A 19,518-nucleotide genomic window follows, 5' to 3' on the forward strand; every position below is an offset into this window, starting at 1 on the left:
TGGTTTATCAAAATACCGAATAAAAGAAAGATACATCTTTGTCATACTGAGCGTGTTGTGATGTAAATAGAGATCCTACTAGGTTCGCTCCAATTATCACACATGCTATTAAAATATTTTGTATCAAAGTCTAGGGGTACATATTTTTGTAAAAGTACAGTGCACACCAACTGCCACTCGAGTGGATTACACGGCCGAATCTATTGCGGATAGCTTCAAGGGAGTTGCGTAAGTAATTTTGATTCTGTTTTCTGCGTTAACTGCATTTCGTCATTAAACATTTAACGTCTCACCTGGTTTGTGACATCCGACGAATATGTTGGGATGTTGTAGATGATGACTGTGTAGATTTGGAGATTAGGAAGGAGTAAGCACAATTGAGCACGAATGTCATGTCGTACGAGCTGGTATATTTGAAAGAGATCCCACCATTTTGCTCACCGTATCCAATTTGATGAAGAAGTTAATAGATTGCCTACTTGGAGCGTGTATGCAGACATCATTGAAAAGAGAACAGTCCATCAGTTCATTCCAACTGCCGTCTGACCGCTTGACGTTGATTGACTATTTCATTGATATTCGAATTATCTTGCATCATTGAAAACAGAACAGTTCACCAGTTAATTTGAACTGCCATCTGGCCGCTTGACGTTAGTTGACTATTTCATTGATCATTTAATTAACTTGCCTAATAATGTGAAGAGGAAATAATCACTTTAAATAAAATTAATTATTTTTTTCTCAATGTTTAATGATTAGGGAAAATAAGCGTAGATAAAATCTGATTACTTCTGTATTGTTTAATTTTGCCGATTTCTTTCTTTCTTAAAGGACAATTTTTAGGGGGAATGTTGATATTTATTTCCTCCCCTTCATTACTTCTAGGCGAGAGTAAGATGATAATTTATTTCCATTGAGGAGGTTAATAAATAAATAAGTAAATTCATTGATTAATTGATAAAGTAAATTAATGGGTGGGGCGTTAACACATGTAAACAATTTCTGGTTAAGATGTCAAAATATTTGAAATAATTTTTTTTAAGTAGAAAAAGGTCAATAATCTCCCTTGCTCGCTTCGCTCCCTCGTATTTGTCCTACACCTCAGGGTTTTACACCAATGATCTAAGGATCTATTGGGATTTTGCCTGATGGTAAAATGCTATTAAGCTTGTTTTGCTGATTAGGATTATCTTATAAAGCAACTGGAAATTATACTTTCTGATAGTTGTTAAACACGTGTAAGGGATTTTTATATATTTTAGTTTACGTCATCGCGCAACCATCTTAGAGGCTGAAGCCACTCGACATCTTCCATGCACTGGGGCTTGTTGCAGAAAGAGTTGCAATCAATCGCAACTCTAAAAATCATGCGCAACTTGATTTTCAACCAATCAACAGCGCGCATTTCGGACTTGCGATTGATATTTTGACTTGCGTTTAAACGCAACTCTTTCTGCAACGGACCCCAGGTGATCCGCAGCTGACGCGTGTCTGACTTTTTTGTTTCTTCGCATTCCTATAGCCTCTGATGAATGGCGCCATGAGATGTTGACGTCATACGCATACAAAAGGCATATTCGTATATATGAGAGGAGAGTCGGACATTTGATGTCACTCCTTTTTCACCAGTTGCACACACATTTTTTTTCTGGGTGCAAACTCAAACAAATATGTTTTTGTTTATTTAGCAATGGACAATTATGGACAGGGGTGCCGCTTTCAACGCTGTTCAATTAATTACAGTTATTTTTTGCTTGGTATAATGCTAATTCCATTATTATTATCATTTCTTTTTTTTTCAGCTAACTATATAACATAACCCGACTGCGGTCTTCGTGGATACCAAATGATATCTCTTGAGCTAAAGATTATATTGCTCGAGATTGAGCCAAGAGTGTTCCTCTTACTTACTCACGATCACAACATCATCTTTAAACGTCTCACCTGGTTTGTGGCATCCGACGAATATTTTGGTATGTTTTTGTAGTAGATAATGTGTAGATTCGGAGATGCGCAATCCCGTAAGCACACCTGAACACTATAGTCATGTAGATCGCGGTGGTATATTTAAAGGTATTCCATCATTGAGTTTACTGAATCCAAGCTGATGATAAAGTAATTGGGTTTGACTTGTGGCTTACATGATAAACATATAGATCAGTTGATTCCAACTGCCGTCTGACAGTTTGACCTCCAGTTCGTAAAGAAGAAAAGATAAACGGCAAGAACGTCAAAGGTGCAACACACGAAAGAGTTTGATTAAAGTAAAGAACATGCACACACAAAAGACGCCTGCAAAAATACGCCAAAATGTGTTGAGAAAATACAGGTAGAGAATTGCGTTTAAGTCTCTGTGCGCGCTATGAGTATATGGCATCATAAATATATGATTTCTCATCATTGTATTTTACTACCTTTTTTGAGGGGGTGGAATATAGGAGGGAGGAGATTAACCCTTTGCACACTGATGTTACAATTTCGTACGTTCGTGTAACTAAATTTTAAAAATCGTAATAATTAGTTTTCTCCCCCAACTTGATATTAGAGAAGCTAATAATAGGCAAAAGTTCTTGGACAACATCTATATAACAATCATTAGTATCAATTTCTTTTTTAATGAAAATCTTGATTCAAAGAAAATAACATGAAAACAATTGTAATTTTCATCCCCCAAAATTAATTCAGCGTGCAAAGAGTTCATAAACTAAGAAACTTTCATTACAATATTTTTTTCATTAGTACAATTTTATATTTCTGTATCAATTGATTTTCCCTTAGTCATAGCTGACAACAAGAGGCTTTGCCGACTTGATGATTATAAAATTTCAGTTAATATCAACTGCCGGCTTGGAAGTGAAGAAACGGGAAATACATGTTATGATTTCAAATAATTTAAGAACTTAATTTCTATTTTGATTATTGTTCAAATGTGATGATTTAGAGATTATCAATTTTACTCAGCTACTCCGACGCTTTCTTGAAAATCACGACACAATGAACTACAGTTTCTTCTTATTTTTGTTTATTGTTTCTCTCTTAATTCCATCAATTCCAGAAGAACAAACATATTTCCAGATTATTCAATTCAGTTCAATTCTATATTCATTCAAAGTCAAATAGGTTAAAAAAACACATGTACAATGCAAACAAATTATAAATGCATAAAATTATACAGAGCAAAACATATTATACATAAACAAAACATTGACTTGATTAAATATCATAATTGAATGAAAGAGAACTTGAGAAGAAAAGCACAGAGGCCTTGTGAAAATAAGTTCTCACAGAAATCACATTTAAAATGGGCCCGATACTTTTGCAAGAAAAAAAAAAAAAAAAAATCGAATGTTTTACCACTAGGAAACTATACTCAATATTTAACTATAACCAATATTGATAAAAAAACATATTTCAAGGAAATATCAACAGTGATAAATGATATTGCAATAGGTTACAGGCGCTTGATAAATGCATACCAAGAACTAATATTTGAATATAGATAAAACTATCGTGTCTTAGCATCTGATTAATGTATGAATAAAGCGTTTGATTATAGCTTGATATCTTCAACACATCTTTTGAAAGCTTTTATTCTCCCCAACCAACTGCAATGAATATATGTAATGAAAGTCATTACGACTGTTCATCTAAAAAGAACTACTACATTACGGTATAAAAATCGTTTTTGCTATCGCTTGAAATACTCAGATACCATTTTTTTATGTGCGCATATTTACAATGTCTGTATATCAACAGGAGATCCAAACACACATACAAAGCAAGATCAATACTCGCATTTATTTTGTTTTTATTTCACTTATATCGAAAAGAACAAGTTCAAGTTCAAGTTTGGTTTATTTCATTTCGACTCAACTCAATGCATTACTGATAAAAGATTGTTTCAGATTGTCCAAGTCTTTGTTCCTCATATTTGAATTTAGGTTTAATATTTGATTACTTAAGTACATGTAATATGAAGCCCTTGTTAACATTTAATTAAGATGATTTTGATTTTAACCGGAATAGCTTAATTTGGAGATTTGATGTATAAAATAATTATTCATAAGCATGGCAACAAAATGCAAGTTACTTCTAAAATGTATTAATACAAACAAATCAATATGAAATTTCTCCGAATAGTAGGAATGAAACACATCACCAAAAACAGAGAGGATTTTAAGTAATCTATTTTTTTTTCTCATATCATTTATGTTTCTTTGTGTAAATATTCCGTTTTGTAATCATGTTTTTTCGTCATTCTTCTTTATCTTTTCGTACAACGTATTGTCATCGCCGATGCCGATTCGAGCAAGATAGCTTAACGTGGGGTATCATAGTCCTCGTAGTTATGAGTGTTGCGGTCTGGTTTGAGGTAGGGTTCCGTGTACAATGACTTGTCACCTGCAATGTAACCTGCGTATCCCGACGGGACGTCGGGGAGTGGTCCCCGGTCTTTATCATGCAGGTATTCGTTCGAGGATGAATGGACCCGACTGCCACGAAAAAAGAGAAAAATGAAATGAAAAGAAAAACCCAATAATGTTAGTACGTTATAGTATTGAGACTGATAAAACCAACCTGGACAGTTTGTTTGTGTGTTGTGAGGTAGTTTTTATTTTATTTTTTTAACACATCAGTAAATCATACAAACGAACGAATATTGCAAAGACTTGCATCAAAATTGTTTTCGGGTATTAGTCAGAGTAAATGGAAAGAGCATTGTCTGATTCTATGATATTGCTAACAAATATTTATAATTCAAATATATATCCCAGGAAAAAAAACGTTCATTATTTTCAGTGGTTGTTTCATAAACCTATAACTGCAGGACATTTCAATTGGGTTGAGTAAATCCGCACTGAACATGAACACTCGACGAACCATTCAAGAAAACTCATTTCAAGAGTTCTGTAATTAGATTATTACCAAATCAGACCAATCGAAAGTTATATATATCAATATATATATATATATATACAAACCCCTCAAAAAAGTTAGGAAATCTGAGTTTGGCCATTAATTTCTCCCAACTCCCAATTCTACACAATGCATATTTGACATCATTCACAAGATCATTTAATTCTCTTTAAAATAATACCATGCTTGTTATGACCATACCAAAACGCAAAGACCATGATTCAAAAGCGTTGGGTGAGGTCTGAATTGAAAAGCTGCAAAACGAGCAGAAATAGTGATGAAGGGTTAATACAGAACATGATTCTTTTGTCTGTGTCAATAGAGAAGAAAATCCATTCAAATCAAGCCCCTGCTTCTTCATTCTGGGAGATAACATGGTTTGAGTCGTGGTTTGAAATACCTATGCACGTGTGTTTGTTTGTTGTGTGTTTGCTTGTGCAGAGGTGTATTTGATTCCATGTTAATGTTGATGTTAAGGTGCATGAAAACAATTAAAACAAACAGCTGAAAAATGAAAAACTCACTAACTTTCAATATTGTGTCATTTTGCAACTTCTTTAATGTTGACCTTGCCCCACGTTTCAAGGCACTGCACCTTCATGTGAACCATAATCAAATCATGTAGGGTACCATTTAAAAGATAATTAAATGATCTACTCATTAATGTTAGTAACACATTAATATTTACTAAAACCGAGGAGAAACACACTCATCACCACGGAAAAATAAACAGTGACTCTTAATATTGTGTCATTTTGCAACTTTTGAATTTTGACCTTGCCCAACATTTCAAGGCACTGCACCTTCATGTGAACCATAATCATAACATGAAGGGTACCATTTTAAGGAACATTAAATGATCTTTTTATTGATATTAGTTACACATTGATATTTATTAAAACCGAGGAGGGATTATCGATCAAAGTCAGATTTCCAATTTTTTTTGAGGAGTTTATATATATATTATACATATATACATACATAAATGACTTTCGATTGTGCTGATATATATATATATATATATACATATAGAATTCTACATCACACCAGAAACCGAACACACGACACTGCACACCTCCGAGTCAACCTGAAAGACCCCCAAAGACCCAGAACCCATGAAGAAGGCCTAAGGCCGAAAGCTCGGATTAATTTGTGGTCTACAGCAACGTCAAATCGTCTTGTCATTTTTTCGCCTATATATATATATATATATATATATATATATATATATATATATATATATATATATATATATATATATATATGCGTGTGTGTGTGTGTGTGTGTATATTTATATATATATGTACAAACAAACAAGTAGAAATTAGTGTAACTCCATGCACTACAGATTTGTTTCGTAGGAACAGCAAGAACGCTGCTCCCACTCTTCAGTTAAACTAATTTCTACTTGTTTAATGCTCCTATGTAGTCGAACACTCTTAACATGGTGTTTTGCACTATTCATATGCGGATTAAATATGTGTGTATATATATAATGACTATACGAAACTACAGTTACTGAAAAGTGCTCAACTACATCTACATATATGAGCTTCATGTAGTATAGTAATAGGGTGGAGCGAGTTGCTTAGATTTTAGTTGTACAGACTGTTTCCCCCTGAGGGTTCATCAGCAACTAAATCAAATTTAATGTTGAACTAAAGTACAGTTAAATAGAACAATAACTCTAGTGCAGTCAAGCAAACAAACAAAATACACAATGTAAGGGGGATAAATGACTACAGTGAACAGATAATAGCTATTCTTTAAACTGAGTAAGGAGAATTGGGGTAATGTTGGGGTGGAGTGGGTTTGACACATAAGGGGGGGGGGTGTTCTATGGTTAACCATAACCTGAAAGTAAAAATTTCCTCTTGTGTTTACAAGTTGAAATGAGTTCTGTTCTTGAGTTTATCATTGCTGCTTTCTTGGCCGTGATTATGTGGTACTTCTCCCACAGACACAGGTTGCATCTCTTTGTTTTGGGTGAGTAGGGCTGCGCAAGTCTTGCGATTCTCCATTTGACTGAGTAGGGCGTTCCTTCATCCTTCAGTCTCCATATGTACTCGCTGAGCTTAGTTTGGTGCCGTATCCCCCGATTGGTGATGCTTGCTTTGTGGTTTGCGTACCTTGTCTTGAATGGAGTTGATGTGAGCCCGATGTACACTTTCCTGTCCCTAGATGCCACTACCTCGGCTTCATAGATGACATTGGTGGCCATGCATTTTCCAGGGATCGGACAGTATGATGAACCCTCAGGGGGAATCAGTCTGTACAACTAAAATCTAAGCAACTCGCTCCACCCTATTACTATACTATATATATATATATATATATATATATATATATATATATATATATATATATATATATATATATATATATATATATATATATAGTGTGAAAGAAATGGATGAAGAGAACAATGGTAGGCGTAGCTTAAATCAAGGTTCCCCAGAGCTATCTACCCTTTTTGGAAAAATTGGTGATGCCGAAAAAATGTCTCTGCCGGGAATCGAACCCGGGCCCCCAGCTTTGAACGCCGGTGCCTTAACCACTAGACCACAGAGACGGGTTAGTGGCTAGGGCGACCCCGATCCGATTGACCGTCAGATAGACAGATTTTCGACACCATACCAATTATAATTTCCTTTGTCGGGTGAAGGTGGGTTTTGAACAATGACAAGCCGCCATGCCTCAGCTGGATCAAAGCTATTGCTTTGATACAGGACACGTATGGGAGAATGTATACAAATGTGTGAAGTTATACATGTACTACAGCTTTGGCAACTCTTTTATTTGAATATTGTGTGAAAGAAATGGATGAAGAGAACAATGGTAGGCGTAGCTTAAATCAAGGTTCCCCAGAGCTATCTACCCTTTTTGGAAAAATTGGTGATGCCGAAAAAATGTCTCTGCCGGGAATCGAACCCGGGCCCCCAGCTTTGAACGCCGGTGCCTTAACCACTAGACCACAGAGACGGGTTAGTGGCTAGGGCGACCCCGATCCGATTGACCGTCAGATAGACAGATTTTCGACACCATACCAATTATAATTTCCTTTGTCGGGTGAAGGTGGGTTTTGAACAATGACAAGCCGCCATGCCTCAACACCAAAACAAAACGAAAAAGGGTAGATAGCTCTGGGGAACCTTGATTTAAGCTACGCCTACCATTGTTCTCTTCATCCATTTCTTTCACACAATATTCAAATAAAAGAGTTGCCAAAGCTGTAGTACATGTATATATATATATATATATATATATATATATATATATATAATGATAAAGGTTAATTAGCATAATACTGACCGTTTCACGAAGATCGAGAAGCCTGCCATTGACATCAACACCAAAACGAAAATGATCGTCGCAGTTACAAGCAGGGCCGTAGTTAAGAAACCTCTGCTCTCCTCGGCTTTTCTATCTGCAGTATTTCCTATACAAAATACCAAAAGGTTTGAAAAAGGGTTTTAATCTAATTTTTTTTCCATATCATATTTGGTGCTTCATGTTATATATAACCATGTCAACTAACCACTGTTTTAACTTTTTCGGTTAGTAAAGAAAAAAAGAGAAACCTCTCAATTATGTACTGAGATGTTTCCAAACAAGGTGTATGATGATAATGATAGATACATATTGATTAGTTTTTACATATTAAGCAATTTAACAAGAAAAATATTCATTTGATGTAATTTGATATAAACAAGTTGCATATACAATGAAATTAACACAACACAACCTACTTTTCAGCATAGATGTCTATTCATGGTATTTTCATGGCATATTATGGTACATTATAATTTTGAAAGCCGAATGCATTGATCAAATACATACCTGGAACGGGACTAACATGGCCAAGGGATGGTCTTGGAATAGGGCAATCAATGGCCCTTCCCCGCCATTTACCATCCCGGTGACATTCCCAAATGAACCAATCAGAGTCGCCGTTGCAAGTGACGTTGACCTCGTCGCCGACCTTGTAGCGAGGTCTTAAATTCTCGACAGATGAAACAGCCGGTATGATTGGTGGGTTGCATTCTATACATAAGTAGGGAAGCCATAGTCATGATAGTGGAAGTTACAATGAAAAACGTCAATTAGGAAAGACGTTCTTGCTCACTTTATCAATCTATATAAACTGATGGTAGTTTGTTAATCCTTATTACTTCTTGAATTCGTTCTGGTGTGGGATTTCGAAAACTCGTTATCGAGTTATACGAATAGGACTAGACTTATTGATCCAACGGATAATCCAAGTGATGTGGCTAGCGGAACTTAGGCAGGGTTGGATCATCGTTGAATATATATATATATATATATATACAGTGTGTATCAAACAAAAGTTTACACTTTAAAAAGCCCTGGGAATTAAACAATATACAACATATGAGTAATTTTTTCACATGTATTCTTGGGTTTTGGTCTCTTCTATCCAATGAAAGTAAAAGATTTGACAGAATGTTACACTTGAGTGAGCACTGTCCATTTTTGTAAAGCTCGCATAATTGTGTTTGCGCAGAAATGCTCGTTTTCAAGCTGTGTCAATGGGAAAGGGCGAAATCAAACTTACCCTGCTAAACATTTATCTTGCACTTTTAGTCAGTTGAAATAAGACGGATACATTCAAGCATTTTCTAACAATTTTGCCACCCAAATTGAAATGTCAACATTAAGTATCTGAGGACATAACTGAATCTGAACAAAAGCTTATTTTAGAAATTTCTGACATTTTTTCTCTAAGTTATTATCATTTAAAGTGGTTTACATTTGATTTTTCATTTAATACTTGTTTCTCCACACTTTTCCAAGCTTGACAATGATTAACAAAATGAAAATCAAACCTTAGCCATTTCATGTAAATCACAGCTCAGTGTATTAAAAGCAAATATCGTCACGATAACTGCATAACTATTTCAAAGTTCTGCACAAATCATTTTTCGCTAACTTTTCAAAAGTAAGTGGTGCTCACTCAAGCGGACTTATTTGTCGACAGTTATTATCGTCATTTGCTCAAATGGATCTGTACCAATGTTAAAATGTGAAAAAATCGTTAGGATATTACAAATGTATAATTTTACAGGATTTTTTCTAAGTGTAAACTTTTTTTGATACGCACTGTATATTGTTTGTTTCGTTTTGCTCATTAGGAATCATGGATATATTTTGCGAAAATGGGGTTGTAATTTAAAATCATAGTCTTTTTATTTGCTATTGACTTATTAGTTAATACATTGCTTGCCTCTCCTGATACAGTTTTCTAATTGCCTAACGGTGGAGCGTTGTGACAGCATCTTGTAACAAAAACTCGCTGATGTGGGGGTTTACATACCTACATCTGGTTCCTTGCACACTATGTTTTGTCCGATCCATAACCCTTCTCGACATACCAAGAGGAAGGAACTATGATCTTCATTGCATGTCACGTTAACCCTATCGCTAGGTTTGTATGAGAGACGAAGATTCTGGTTGGTTGAATGACTGGGAATGACCGGAGCACTACAGAAGGTTTGATGAGAGGCACCTGTATGTTTTCAAAACGCCAATACGATTTAATGGAAAAATTTTTTTTAGATAATATTCAAACAATTTAAACTTGGTGTAATACACAATGAAAACGTTGTTTAACATTTTAAGCACGTTTTTAAACTTGTCACTCACAGCTACTATTTAATGTCATCTAAATTGTTAAAACAAATTAAACAAAATAATTTTTTAAAAATGGATTGAAAGTTTATTAGGGTAAGATTGGTACCATTGGTGATTTTTGAAATTTTCAAAAAATTGTAGAATGTAGTAAATTTACAAAGGAGTTTTCGGTGGCAATAAATAGGCGCGCAAAACACACTTTAAAAGAAAACTAATGTTCAACGTTTCGTTTGTAATGGAAACGTCTCTGGAGTTTATAATTACGTTGTATGCCCTTTGCAGGCTAGGCTTTCTTATGCCCTGGGTGAAATTAATCATAACTATTTATCATTAACACATTTATCATAACTATGTTCATGAATTAATACATAAAATAAGCATGTATACATTTCGGGGAAAAAACTAAAGTAGGAAAGACATACCCGGATCAGGCGCAGGGCAAGCGATATTTGGTCCAGTCCATATTCCATCATTGTTACATCGAAGGGTGAACTGAGAACTACCTCCGTCACAGGATACAATCACCTCGTCATTAGCATTATAGGCCAATTGTTGTCCCTCAATACCTGAATATCTCGGGATAGCAGGAGCATTGCATTGTCTTGGAACTATTTTGGAAATGGGGGATTTAAATGGACATGAAATGAAATATAAATTAGAATAGATTTCCCAAACTTCATTTCTTTTTGTCCTCATCTCTTTATCGAGGATCTGCACATGAAAGGAAATGATACAATACGCCCGAACATGTTTTGGGGCAGTAAAATTTAATATATTATGTGTTTAAAAACGTGAGGATTTTCATAACACCTATTGTTATCCAAAAGAGGTATAGAACAAAAGAATGCGAATGTGTCAACGTACTTGCAAAAAAACATATAAAAAAATATCTATATTATTTGTATCTGAACTCAATGTCATTACCAATACAATGACTCTAAATTAAGTCTAATAGATGACTATTGCAGTAAAAATATTGATGAATTTATCATTAATTACCTTGTGGAGGTTCTGGACAAGATACCGCCTGCCCTTTCCATAGACCGTTCGTGTCACACTGTAGGATAAACTGAGTGGAGCTTCCATCACATGTCACAGTGATTATATCACTATAGTCATAGCTCATCTGAAAGTTCTGAATTGTTGCATATCTTGGGACGTATGGTGCGTTGCATTTTACGGGAGCTGTGAATTAAAAAAAATCATTAATGAAATGATAGGATAACAGTTCTCAGAGATATTCTTAGCTTTAGCGTAATAATTCAATCTAAGACTGAGAAAAATATATATTTACTTTAGTCATGTTTATAAGAACAAATACCAAATGGCAAAAGAAAGACCAATGAAAATACGATGCGATTAAACATGATCCCATGTTTATTACACATATCCTTCACGGACATGATTTAGTGATTGGATCAATCACAAAGAAGCTACAGAAAATCAACATCAAAATTGAATATGACTAGAACAATCACACAGCCACACACAAACCATTATGGTGATGTCCCGGCAAACGGGGATAATCTGAAGACGGTATGTGTCTGCGTGTACCCCACTCAGCCACACATAGACATAAACTGTGCTCAGATTATTCCCCGCTTACTGGGACATCCCATGGGATCTGTGTGTGGCTGTGTGATTGTTCCAGTCATTTGAAATTTTGATTTTAACTTCCTGTAACCCTTTTGTGATTGAGCCAATCACTTAAACATGCATTGAATGATATATTCAATAAACTGGAAAGTTTGTTTTATCCCATCTCATTTTCAATACCTTTGCCATTATTATACACTCTAGATTCTGAACCAATTAATGTGATTGGCTACATACAAAAACATCAAAGAACAAAAAAATACAATTACTAAGACATATTGAACTACTGGTATGTATTAAATCAAGAAAACCATGTACGTTGTCGATACCCTGCTGGAAAAACACAAAGTGAACATATTATTTACATTATGAAAAGGCTTAAATTCAAGAGTGTAAAGATATTTTTACACTGTGGACATCTCGGCAGTGTGACTGTTCACAGCATGTTCGAAATCATGATCAACTATGTCAACATGTGATTCATGCTTTTAAAATGCTCAAATTTAATATTGTGAAGGTGATTTCACATGGCGTTCCACACTGTGGGTTATTGTACAACGCCTTCTTAGCTTGTTGTACGCGAGCAAATGGGAGGCTGAATGTCAAACATTCGTACCGTTGCACAAAAGACGTACCATCCAAAATGTACCGTTGCACGGCTTTAGGAGGTGACGTCACAATACGATTTAATTCATTGCGCTCGGTAAAAATGAACAATACGCGTATAAGCCAGCTGGCAAAATGCGCAAGGCTGCCCAGGGTCATGTGCGCTTGTGGGATTTTGCTTTCTGCTTTCGGTATTTTTGCTCCCTTTTCATAGATTACTATAGGGATAAATTCTTTGTTTTTTCATATTTTCGCTAAATTCCGAGGCGTTGTACAACACAAATACCAAATATTCTTATTCGTGCAATGGTGCGAGATTTCGCATTCGGTGAAAGAAAGAAATGCTCTATTCAACTCGGCTCACGCCTCGTTGAATAGAGCATCTTTCTTTCACCTCATGCGAAATCTCGCACCATCGCACTCATGCGTATTCGCTATTTGTATATTGTACAACGCCTACTTAGCTTGTTGTACGCGAGCAAATGGGAGGCTGAATGTCAAACATTCGTACCGTTGCACAAAAAACGTACCATCCAAAATGTACCGTCCAAAATGTACCGTTGCACGGCTTTAGGAGGTGACGTCACAATACGGTTTAAATCATTGCGCTCAGTAAAAATGAACAATACGCGTATTTATAAGCCAGCTGGCTAAATGCGCAAGGCCCAAAGTCGAGTCATGTGCGCGTGCGCTTGTGGGATTTTGCTTTCTGCTTTCGGCATTTTTGCTCCCTTTTCATAGATTACTATAGGGATAAACTCTTGTTTTTTCATATTTTCGCTAAATTCCGAGGCGTTGTACAACACAAATAGCGAATATTCTTATTCGTGCAATGGTGCGAGATTTTGCATTCGGTGAAAGAAAGAAACGCTCTATTCAACTCGGCTAACGCCTCGTTGAATAGAGCGTCTTTCTTTCACCTCATGCAAAATCTCGCACCATCGCACTCATGCCTATTCGCTATTTGTATACTGTCTTCTTTCCAGAGGGTCAAAAGGTAGATCGCACCAAGATTTATTCTACAATTGGATTACTTTCTTACGTCTGTAAGGTTCTGGACAAGATACCACTGGGCCACTCCAAAGGCCATGCGTGTGACACATGAGGGTGAACTGTGTAGTACTGTTGTCACACGTTACGGTTATTCTTTCATTGAAGTCGTAGCTCATTCTGAGGTCTTTTATTGTGGCATACCTTGGGACGTAAGGGGCGCTGCATTGCACTGGGGCTGTGGAAAAAAAATAATTAAAATCGAAATAAATGCTATTCATGTTTGCTACACATTTTGACATAAAGACACAGTTCACCGTTTAATAACAAGTGAGGCTAAATAAGAATAAAAGAAAGTCACAATGTCGAAGAAAAAAAAAATGCCCAGAATAACAAAAATCTAACATTGATATACATGCTACCGACTTCAATGAATTATGAAAACAATGTACACGCTTTTAAATAACACAATTATAGAGATGCGTTGAACTTCTTTTAAATACCAATATTATAATGTTATGAATATTCCAAAGGCTAAATTCTTAATCAGAAGAAGATCATTGAATACTCTTTGTCGACAATCACAGGGATTTCGATACCCACTCTTAACAACTTCACAAAAAAAAAATTAAATTATTACGTCTGTAAGGTTCTGGACAAGACACTACTGGACCATTCCATAGGCCATGCGTGTGACATCTGAGGGTGAACTGTGTAGTACTGTTGTCACATGTTACGGTTATTCGTTCATTGAAGTCGTAGCTCATTTTGAGGTCCTGAATTGTGGCATACCTGGATACGTACGGGGCGCTGCAATTCTCTGGAGCTGTGAAGACAAGATAAAACAAATACCAAAACAATAGGGATTAATAATAATATTCATCATTTATATAGCGCTTTAATAACACGTCGGAAAGACGACTCTAAGCGCTTTAAATATATTTTTATCACACCGGTCGTCGGATCCTCGCATGCCCACTCTGAGATAACAAATAATAATAATAATAATAATAATAATAATAATAGGCATTTATATAGCGCCATCTATCTATAAATATTCTTTTCTGAGGCGCACAAGAAAATGAGAAAGTTTGGATGAGTGTCAAAGTGCCAATAACTAATATTGTTAAAGTAAGGTGCATTTACGGATCTGCTTTACCTCAACGCACATATAAAACATCAACAATGACGAAAACAAAATATCGACTGAATTGGATGAAATGATATCACTACCTTCAATTGGTGCAGGACAAGAAAGAACGCTTCCCGTCCAGAATCCATCAGAGTTACACCGAAGGTTATAGCTGTCCGTACTGTTGTCACATGTGATCCTAACACTGTCGCCAACATTGTAGTCCAAACTAAGGTTATCAATTGACCCATACTTCGGGATGTACGGACTGTTACATCGTATCGGTTCTGTAATGTGACAAACACATTGCAAGTAAATGATGTATTATACAACGGGGGCCTGACATAACGCACCACCATATATGTGGACTGGTAACTCGCAGAAATGATTTCTGTAATAATTTCAAAAGGAAATCCCTTCACCATGTTCACATTAGTTATTTCAACGTACAAATTACATTAGATCATCGACAGGCAAGGTGCAAAATCACAATATCACTAGAAAAATAAATGAAGGAAATCGATGTGAATCATGTACGCAGCCTATTCATGAAATTTGGAATAGATTCTATACAAAATAAAGTGGCTTTTGGAAGAAAGAAAAGTTTATATATTTTAACAACTTCTATAAATTAACGTTATAATTCCATATACTGATAATGAATTCAGTAACAACAAGTGACCGTTGTATCTTTGCATGGGCAATGGCAGGGATGATGATTATGTAATCTTAACAACTCAACAAATACCAAGAATTTGTGTAAGTTCTTACGTCTGTAAGGTTCTGGATAAGCAACGACTGGGCCACTCCAAAGGCCATGAGTGTGGCATTGGAGGGTGAACTGTGTAGTACTGTTGTCACATGTTACGGTTATTCGTTCATTGAAGTCGTAGCTCACAAATCACAAGTCACAAATGGAAATTAATATAAATTTAATCCTACAATCACCGTAAAGTGAAGGATTTCCAAAATACAAAGACGCAGTGAACAGCTTGTACTTTGAAAAATGCTCAGGGGCCTTTCCGATTTTGTCTTAACATACATTGTTTTGATAAGTATATTCCTAATTCCAATTCTTCACAAACCAGACTTACTTTCTACAGGTGTCGGGCAAGCTTGTACCTGTCCCTCCCAGAGTCCACCAGTGCGACATCGGAGTGCGAATCGAACCGAGCTATTATCACATCTTACATTTACCCTGGCGCCCAAGTCGTAAGATGTTTCAAGATTTCGAGCGGATATCTTGGAATATCTTGGAATGCTAGGAGCGTTGCACTTTGTAGGGGCTGGAAACATGAATTTCAGAAAGTATGATGAGTTCAGGCAAATGGATTTAATGTTATTAAGCACATGGCAGTTGAACTTTTACGAGGAATAAGAATTTATACGAATTTAAGAGATAATAATTCCGAAAATGTAAAATAGAATAAACCTGACATCGATATAAATAACAACCTACAATAATAAAATGGAGAGAAAGAGAGAAAACAGATATGTCAAACAGGAACACATCTACGGATATGTGATAAACAACTTCTGTTCAATCAAATTATACTGATCATCGATCAAAAATCGAGCATTGGATCACCTTTGTCGGCATTTGCAGGGACTTAAATTCGACAATTCAGAAGAAGATAATTGACTCGTCTTTGTCGACAATCGCAGGGATTTTGATACACACTCTTAACAACTTCACAAATATAAACAATAATTAAATTCTTATGTCTGTAGGGTTCCGGACAAGACACAACCGGGCCACTCCATAGGCCATGCATGTGACACATGAGGGTGAACTGTGTAGTACTGTTGTCACATACTACGGTTATTCGTTCATTGAAGTCGTAGCTCGTTTTGAGGCCCTGGATTGTGGCATACCTTGGGACGTAAGGAGTGTTGCACTGTTCGGGGGCTGTACAAAGTAATATTTGAATGTTTAAGAAAATAATATGTAAATTAATTAATGTAAAGGGGTGGAAGTTACAATGTTACAAATGAAAGGGAATATTACATTAATAGAAACACTACCTACGCTGATAAAAAACAAACAACACACACAAAAAACAACGATGTTTTCGAATACTAATACAATTTCAGAGATAAAATTATATTGACTAACTTCTTTATACATGTTAGTAAACATTATTAATTAAGATACATTCCATATGATGATTTTTTTTTGGGGGGGTTAGAAAGTGAATATTGAACTGTTTTTGTCGACAATGCAGGGAATTCGATTCGATAATCTTTTCAAGTGATCAAATAGTAAAGTTGGTCTATATTCTTACGTCTGTAAGGTTCTGGACAGGACACCACCGGGCCACTCCAAAGGCCATGCGTATGACACATTAGGGTAAACTGTGTAGTGCTGTTGTCACACGTCACGGTTATTATTTCATTGAAGTCATAGCTCATTCTGAGGTCCTGGATTGTAGCGTACCTTGGGACGTATGGGGCGCTGCACTTTTCTGGTGCTGTAAAAAAAAAAAATCGAAAATGTAAGTGCAGTATCAATGGATTATCACTTTATATTGACATGAAGTAAGTTCATGGATCCGTTGTCCTAGCTTTACCAAAAGCAACATATAAACCATAACAATGACGGCACAATAGCAAGTGAAATGGTATGGAATGGAATCGTATTATTACCTTCAACTGGTGCCGGACAAGAAAGAACGCTTCCCGTCCAGAATCCATCAGAGTGACACCGAAGGCTATAGCTGTCTGTACTGTTGTCACATGTGATCCTAACACTGGTGCCAATATTATAGTCCAGACGAAGGTTATCAATAGACCCATATCTCGGGATGTACGGACTGTTACATCGTACTGGCTCTGTGATGTTAAATACACATTGTAAGTAGATATGGAATTGATAAGGGTGACATGACAATAACTGGGGGACATTTATTTCACCGGCAACTCGAGCCAATAGTTCCTAAGAGATTTTCAAAAGGAAATACATTATAAAATATATATTGTAAAATTCACATTAAATCATTGGTAGACAAGATGCAAATCCTAAGGAATATTGCCAGGTATTTACTGTAGTTTAACGAATGTACCTCCGTCACGTCATATTGTTATTTTACTTTGCTTTTTACTAATGTCTTGCAAATTTTTACTGATTGACCTTTCCATCAATCTTGGTTTAGGTGTTAGACGGAAGGATATGTAATTTATCACCTGCAATTGGCGGAGGACATTGTCGCATTTGGCCAATCCATAATCCTGTGGTATTACATTGAAGTGCAAAGGGTTGAACACTGCTATTGTCACATTGTACATTCACACTTTCCCCATGGTTATAGCTCAACTGAAGGGATTGAATCGCGGAGTACCTTGGAATTATTGGCGCGCTACATTTAGCTGGAAGACCTAAAGGGAAATACAAAAATACATTATATATTAATGGGTGCATCACACAAGAAAAACATGACTGCTACCATTTCCTTGCAACACACTAAAGTTTTTAGTCAAATATAATTATCATGTTTTAGTCGAATCGCAAAGATTTTTAAATTCATTTATGCTAATTGAAATAATCTTATTCACCGACTTCGTTAAATTCCGAAAAAATAGACAATTTCTTTACTACGATAGCTTTAGAAAGTACTTCGATTTCATCATACCGTCTGGATATAATGGTGCAGGACATGAAATTACAGGGCCACTCCAGAGTCCCTTGTTGTGGCACTGAAGGGTAAAGGTATCCGAGCTTGTATTGCAAGTCACAGTTATCCTGTCACCAAAGTTATAGTTCAATCGGCGGTCTGTGAGGTGTGCATGGACTGGAATGTATGGGGCGCTGCAATTGATTGCTCCTGTAAAGATAATGAGAAAATGATGAAAAGGAATTTTGTTCAATTTCCCAATTTCTAACCATTGGTTTCCTAGATGTCTCACTTGGTTGGAAGCATCTGACAAGATAACATACTTGGTATACTGCTGAATCCAAGGTTGAAGAACAAGCCGTTTGATAGTTTTCAAGCTCGTACGATAATCTCATCACTTTGGACATATGGGCCGTGATGGTAAACTGAGTTATCATTCAGAGCCATTGAAACATTGTCATTTTTAGATATTTAGATGATTTTGCATTGTTGACTAGCAAACGTTCGGCTCAGATCCCCCCCTAAAAAAAAAAATCTGCAAAAAGTGTTTTGTATTCTCACAGCAATAATGATAATTAATCCGCATTTATATACCGCTTAACACATCGGAACGACGTCTCTTTTACAGATATATTACAATGATGACGACACATCTAGGGGATTGCCTGTAGAAATCATTTTCATATAAAATATGGATATGATCATGCCCATCCCATTAGCCATTTCAAATGTACCAAAGACTTAAGACAAAACACAGCAGATATGTTTTGAAATCAACGTAATGACACAGCAGCAACCTTGATATCATTACTCTGATGTAGGATACTGATGATGTTATTTGTTATCAAATTAGAAGCTCACCTGGTTTGTGGTATCCGACCAATGATTGGAGTTTGTTTGAATATGGGTAAAACGTGTATTATTGTTGTTCCAACACTGTTAAGCGCAATCAATACTAAGGACATTGGTATGTGAAGGCAATGACACTTGTCATATAAGTTAATAGATAACAAG

General features: G+C 36.0%; 1 protein-coding gene across 1 annotated transcript; it reads right to left on the bottom strand.

Moving 5' to 3' along the window:
• Window positions 1-3,031: 3,031 nt before the first annotated feature.
• Window positions 3,032-18,702, bottom strand: LOC135157863 (CUB and sushi domain-containing protein 3-like). Its single transcript, XM_064114948.1, has 14 exons — window positions 18,523-18,702; window positions 18,077-18,268; window positions 17,540-17,725; window positions 17,179-17,364; window positions 15,988-16,179; window positions 14,995-15,180; window positions 14,402-14,587; window positions 13,814-13,999; window positions 11,569-11,754; window positions 10,992-11,177; window positions 10,253-10,444; window positions 8,758-8,961; window positions 8,230-8,356; window positions 3,032-4,493 (listed from the first exon to the last, which is right to left on the bottom strand). The coding sequence occupies exons 2-14, from the start codon at window positions 18,102-18,104 to the stop codon at window positions 4,319-4,321; spliced, it is 2,220 nt and encodes a 739-aa protein (XP_063971018.1). The 5' UTR covers window positions 18,105-18,268; window positions 18,523-18,702; the 3' UTR covers window positions 3,032-4,318.
• Between the last annotated feature and the right edge of the window lie 816 nt (window positions 18,703-19,518).

This window comes from Lytechinus pictus, unplaced genomic scaffold (genome assembly GCF_037042905.1).
Source record: "Lytechinus pictus isolate F3 Inbred unplaced genomic scaffold, Lp3.0 scaffold_20, whole genome shotgun sequence".
Taxonomy (NCBI): domain Eukaryota; kingdom Metazoa; phylum Echinodermata; class Echinoidea; order Temnopleuroida; family Toxopneustidae; genus Lytechinus; species Lytechinus pictus.